This window comes from Cucumis sativus, chromosome 6 (genome assembly GCF_000004075.3).
Source record: "Cucumis sativus cultivar 9930 chromosome 6, Cucumber_9930_V3, whole genome shotgun sequence".
NCBI classification, from domain to species: Eukaryota; Viridiplantae; Streptophyta; class Magnoliopsida; order Cucurbitales; family Cucurbitaceae; genus Cucumis; species Cucumis sativus.
This window is the reverse complement of record NC_026660.2, coordinates 6122073-6128830: the sequence shown is the minus strand read 5'-3', so window position 1 is coordinate 6128830 and position 6758 is coordinate 6122073. Positions and strand designations below refer to the sequence as shown.

Below are 6758 nucleotides of genomic sequence, written 5' to 3'. Positions count from 1 at the left end.
ACAAATAGTTGTAGCGATATAAGATAGATAGAAGTAAATGAGAATTAATTATTATTATAATAACAATAACAATAAAAAAATTGAATAGAACAAAACCACTAAAGGACGATAGGTTTTCCTTTATTTTTCAACCAAATTTGAACAAATATTCTATTTTTTACAATTTTGATCTATTATTTATTTTAAATAAACATAATAGTTATCACATGCAAAGATGGAAAAATGGAAAAGGAAGGAAAAGGAACAGATGACTTGGTAGGATTTATATATAAGTGTGGTAGAGGTTGAGAGCAGAAAGAGAGAGGTGTCCTAAATTTGGTTCGTTACGTGGAAGAAGAAAGTAGAAGAAAGAAGAAGAAGAAGAAGAGAAAAATATATATAGATATAAAAAACAGTAAAAATGTGGAGATTAAAAGTGGGAAAAGAGAGTGTTGGGGAAAAAGAAGAGAAATGGATTAAGAGTATAAGCAATCACTTGGGACGTCAAGTTTGGGAATTTTGTGCTGAAAATGATGATGATGATGATGATGAAGCCGTTATTCATGTTGTTGCTAATTCTTCAAAGCACTTATTACAACAACAACGACGACAGTCGTCGTTTGAGAATGCTAGGAAGCAGTTTCGTAATAATCGTTTCCATCGCAAGCAATCTTCCGACCTCTTCCTAACCATTCAGGTCCTCTCTTTTCTCTCTTCCATTCCTTTCTTTTTCTATCACAGTTTACTTATATCATTTGTGAAACAAATGAGTAAGAAATTTAAGTTAGATTTCTATAGAGATATGAAAGTGAGAATTAATAAATTTAGTAAAATTTTGATTGATATGTAGAGCTTAATTATATATATGTATTTATATGTGTACAGTATGAAAAGGAAATAGCAAGAAATGGTGCAAAAAATGGAGGAAACACCAAAGTAAAAGAAGGGGAGGATGTGAAGAAAGAAGCAGTGAATAATACATTAGAAAGAGCATTAAGTTTCTATTCAGGTAATTCTAATACGTAACAATTTTAAAGATGTATCAAAGATTCTATCGTCTAATTGCCATTAACTTATATAGCTTAAATATATAGGCTGCTCGTTGCAAAACTTGAAGGAGATAACGGAATAAGAAAGTATGGACATAGACAGATCGATTGAATGATTGGAGAGTCATCGAAAATTGATAATATTAAAACGTTAATTCACCGGAAGTATAAGAAATGAGGGGGAGAGAAGGATGATTGGAAATATTACCATAATATTTAATATATATCATAAATGACATTAAAGAAAACGAAATCTATAAATTAAATAATAAGACATTTTTAAAAATAGCAAAATAAATAAAATATTTACAAACTATATTGCTATATTGAATTTCTATCACTATAATATATCAATTACTATATGTCAAAGAATTTACTATAAGTTATAAATATTTTGTAAAAATTGCTATTTTAGTATTAAGTTTTAATATAAATAAGAAAGAGAAATTATAAGAAAAAATAGAACATTTTATAATGAAAAATTAAGTGTAATAAATTTGTATAAATTAAGTGTAATAAATTTGTATAAATAATTGGTTGATTTTTTTTTTTTTTTAGAAAACCAAAAAATAAGTTGTAATATAAAATATGAGCATTTTTTAAAATAGTAAAATAAATTAAAATATTTACAAAAAATTTATAACAAAATTTTGGATTCTATTGCTAGTAGTCTTCTATATCAACGACTATATAGTGATAGAATTTGCTACAAAATTGTAGATATTTTATTAAATTTGCTATTTTTGACAATTTTTCTATAAAATATTTATAACAAAAAAATTATATCAATTTTCGTTTATAATTAATATTAAAACTAATGATAAGGTCAAATTCGTCTACCATTGCAGTCGGCTAAAGGAAAATTTTAAAAAATAATAAATTTGATAAAATATTTACAAGTTATAACAAAATTTCAGATTTAATAACAAACATTTGATAGCTAATGAATTTGATAGCAAATATCAAATAATAAAAACATTTGAGTCGAGGATGATTGATAGAATCCAACCAAATTTGTTAGAGCTTATAAATATTTTAAATTATTTTGCTATTTAAAAAAAAAAATGATCGGCTGAATCTTTCTTGCAATTACCTCTTTTTATTCAGCTATTCAAACAAGCGATGGGAATTGGGCTTCAGATCTTGGTGGCCCTATGTTTTTACTACCGGGTCTAGTACGCTATAATCCCACACCTTCTCTTGCTCTTTGCTCACAAGTATATATATTAGTTTGTAAGTAATATATATTGTGTTGTTCTTCACATCACATGCATGCATGTGTGTGTTTGAACTTTGAATTTAAGTACAGGTGATTGCTCTATATGTCACTGGAGTCTTGAATTCTGTTCTATCCAAGCACCATCGCCAAGAAATGTGCAGATATATTTACAATCATCAGGCACGTCTCTCTTAATTCGTCCAACTTTCTATCATAATTAAGTAACTAATTAACTGGTTGAGAAACTTATGAGAAAATAGCTAGGCTACTACAACAATTTTAACTGCTAAATGTATAATCACCACCACCTACCTATGATCTAATAAAAGATATCATATTTGGCTGGTGTAATATGTGAGAGCGAAATTGATGAATATCTCAACTTTTGGTATCAAGTAGTTTATCAAGAGGGTGCATATTTTCGAATCTATATTTAACAGTTAATATAAGTTAGGCAGATTATAATAGTCAGGTAATGTGTATACAGAATGAAGATGGGGGATGGGGTTTGCACATTGAAGGTTCGAGCACGATGTTCGGTTCGGCACTGAATTATGTTGCACTGAGACTGCTTGGAGAGGATGCCAATGGTGGAGAGTGCGGCGCAATGACAAAAGCTCGAAGTTGGATCTTGGAGCGTGGCGGAGCTACCGCAATCACTTCTTGGGGAAAATTGTGGCTGTCAGTACTTGGAGTCTATGAATGGAGTGGCAACAATCCTCTCCCACCTGAATTTTGGTTACTCCCTTATAGCCTACCATTTCATCCTGGTACACAATTTTTATTTTTCTTTTCTTAACCTAAATTAATTTACTTCTATTAGATTAATATAAGATCAAGAAAATAATTCAAGTTTTAATGATATGAGGCAGGAGATGGTGGGAGTGCTATGATTGTGCTAACCTAGTTAGGATTATCTAGTGAATTAATGCACCTACTAACCCGATTGGTAGTATTAGCTACTCTGAACTATTTGAATTTTTATGTAATTGTATCCAGGAAGAATGTGGTGCCATTGTCGTATGGTTTATCTACCAATGTCATACTTATATGGAAAGAGATTCGTTGGGCCAATCACACACATGGTTTTATCTCTAAGAAAAGAGCTCTACACAATTCCATATCATGAAATTGATTGGAATAGATCTCGTAATACATGTGCACAGGTAACAACGACATTTTTAACTTTTGATATTTTTGCTAATTAATGCAGTGCTGTTTAGTGAACTACGTTAAAATCGATGATCTTGAGAATGGATATATAATGCAGGAGGATTTGTACTATCCACATCCGAAGATGCAAGATATTTTGTGGGGATCGATATACCACGTGTATGAGCCATTGTTTAATGGTTGGCCAGGGAGAAGGTTGAGGGAAAAGGCAATGAAAATTGCAATGGAACATATACATTATGAAGATGAAAATAGTCGATATATATGTCTTGGTCCTGTTAATAAAGTACTTAATATGCTTTGTTGTTGGGTTGAAGATCCTTATTCAGATGCCTTCAAATTTCATCTACAAAGAATCCCTGACTATCTTTGGCTTGCTGAAGATGGCATGAGAATGCAGGTTAGTATTTTTTAAAGAGTTTTAAGAACTAGCTAGCAATTCATATCATAAGTTGATCAAATGGTTACTTAAATTTTCAAAAATCCAAAATGGTTAATTATTTCTCATATTATATATCCTTAATAGATACTGATATATATTATGATAACAGTGATTAATAATTAAAGTGCATATGCATGTAGGGTTACAATGGGAGTCAATTGTGGGACACTGCTTTCTCTATCCAAGCAATTCTATCCACCAAACTTATAGACACCTTTGGTTCAACTTTAAGAAAAGCACATCATTTTGTTAAACATTCTCAGGTAAATTTAGCCTTTAATATTTTTGTTTCCCTTCAAATTACTATTGCTACATGTACAGCCAACAATAATAATTATCCAAATTTCTTTGTTTTTTTGGTTTATTATACACAGATCCAGGAGGACTGTCCTGGTGATCCTAATGTTTGGTTCCGTCACATTCATAAAGGTGCTTGGCCTTTCTCAACTCGAGATCATGGTTGGCTCATCTCTGACTGTACGGCCGAGGGACTAAAGGTATCAGAGCCTAAGAAAGTTGTAAAAAGGAATAATAAATTTCAGAGACATTATCTTGAGTTTCCTAGCTACGTTAAAAAAAATAGAAAGATCTCATACTTGTTTCATTACAGGCTTCATTGATGTTATCCAAACTTCCATCCAAAATAGTTGGGGAGCCATTAGAAAAGAATCGCCTTTGTGATGCTGTTAATGTTCTCCTTTCTTTACAAGTGAGTTTAATAACTTAACTATTGGCAACACCATCATTAATATTCTACATTATGTTTAATGTTTTGAAATATATATATGCATGCAGAATGAAAATGGTGGATTTGCATCATACGAGTTGACAAGATCATACCCTTGGTTGGAGGTAATAGTTAACAGTATAATAATTAATCCCTCGTCATGAGATAATAATACCATCTTAATGGTAAATTAATTATGCTTTATTATACAAAACAATTATAAAATCTAATGTAGTTTTATTGTTTTTGTTAATGTTTTGTCTATGTATTCAGTTGATCAACCCTGCAGAAACATTTGGAGATATCGTCATCGATTATTCGTAAGTCTGTGGATTATACAATAACGTAGATCATTCCGTATCCATTAATTTTATTTTTGGTTTTTCATGTTGCCTGCAAACACTACTTCCACTTGTATTTTTTAATAATAGAAAAAAAACATAAAACTTGATTACGACGCGGTTATAAACTTTGGTTTGAATTGTTGCATGTGCGTATTCAATAGTTTGACGTCACAATTTGCAGGTATGTGGAGTGCACCTCTGCGACAATGGAAGCATTGGCATTGTTTAAGAAGTTACATCCAGGGCATAGGACCAAAGAGATTGATGCTGCTCTTGCTAAGGCAGCCAACTTTCTTGAAAATATGCAAAGGACTGATGGCTCTTGGTTTGTTTACTTTAGCCCTACACTTTGCTTTGGAACTTGAGTTTTAAAATATATATATTAAAAATAATAAAGATAACATAAACAATATAAGAGAAATAAAAAAAAGTACATTTTAGACTGCACTCAATAGTTTTCCTACAGTAGGAACAAATGCACATAAAAATAAGAAAGTTACCAAAGAAAAGATCTAAGCCCAAACGAATTCATGTCCAAGTGTATCCAAGTATTTCACTGAAAGAGTCGTGCTACTATATGTTTGTAGGTATGGATGTTGGGGGGTATGCTTCACATATGCAGGGTGGTTTGGGATAAAGGGATTGGTTGCTGCAGGAAGGACATATAATAATTGTGTTGCAATTCGTAAGGCTTGTCATTTTCTTTTATCTAAAGAGTTACCTGGTGGTGGATGGGGGGAGAGTTACCTTTCATGTCAGAATAAGGTAGATCTCGATCATCTGCCCTTATTTACTATATTATTACACAATTAATTAACAACAAATTAATTCTTTTGCATAATGTAATTATTACTTATATATATAGGTCTACACCAATCTTGAAGGAAACAGACCACACTTGGTTAATACTGCTTGGGTTTTGATGGCTCTCATTGAAGCTGGCCAGGTAAAATATATGTATATTATTCTAAAAACAAAACAAAATTGAAAACTATGTTAAAAAGAATAGTAATAGTTTAGGCAAGTTTTAAACTATATGAGTTATATATTGTTTGGAAAGGATGATCAGATGATCATGTGGGTGATCATATAATAAATAATGAATATTGTGTACTGATATATAGGGTGAGAGAGACCCAGCCCCATTGCACCGTGCAGCAAGATTATTAATCAATTCTCAATTGGAGAATGGTGATTTTCCCCAACAGGTATATCTTTCATTTTGTACATATAAACTTACAGTTAAGTCATACATATATATATAATAATATTAACTTAACATCTTTTTTATATACATTGCAGGAGATCATGGGAGTGTTTAACAAAAATTGTATGATTACATATGCTGCATACCGAAACATTTTTCCCATTTGGGCTCTTGGAGAGTATTCCCATCGAGTTTTGACTGAATAACATATATATATATATATATATGTATGTATGTATATCAATGTAACAACTACTACATAATTAGAAACATTTATTATTTGCTTTTAAGCTCCATCGAAGTGCATCAACAAAATCTTAAAGTTGAAAGAAATTAGTGCTGGAAAGAAAACTTGTGTGGCACATCTATCAATTTAAGGTATATCTTAGCAAATGAGATGAGCTTTAATGGGGGAAGGAAATGATTATCTTACATATTTTCTTGTTTGGCCATGGATTAGGAGAGTAAAAGTAATACCTTTTAATCTCCTTATTCCTTCTTTCTCCCCATTTATTATCCAACTTTTCTCACTTAATCCTTTTATTTCTCGATATAATCCTTCCATTTTCTAATATAATTATTCTCTTTTTTCGTTTATTTATTCTTCTCTCCAAATTA

The 6758-nt window shown here is 31.0% G+C and overlaps 1 protein-coding gene across 1 annotated transcript; it reads left to right on the top strand.

Moving 5' to 3' along the window:
• Positions 1–400: 400 nt before the first annotated feature.
• LOC101204533 (cucurbitadienol synthase) lies at positions 401–6346 on the top strand. Its single transcript, NM_001305701.1, is given in 17 exon segments — positions 401–676; positions 865–988; positions 2136–2203; positions 2338–2427; positions 2735–3017; positions 3247–3413; positions 3518–3820; positions 4003–4125; positions 4237–4359; positions 4473–4571; positions 4658–4714; positions 4863–4909; positions 5115–5258; positions 5521–5698; positions 5799–5879; positions 6058–6141; positions 6236–6346. Coding segments are annotated over 17 exon segments (2358 nt in total).
• The last annotated feature ends 412 nt before the right edge of the window (positions 6347–6758 follow it).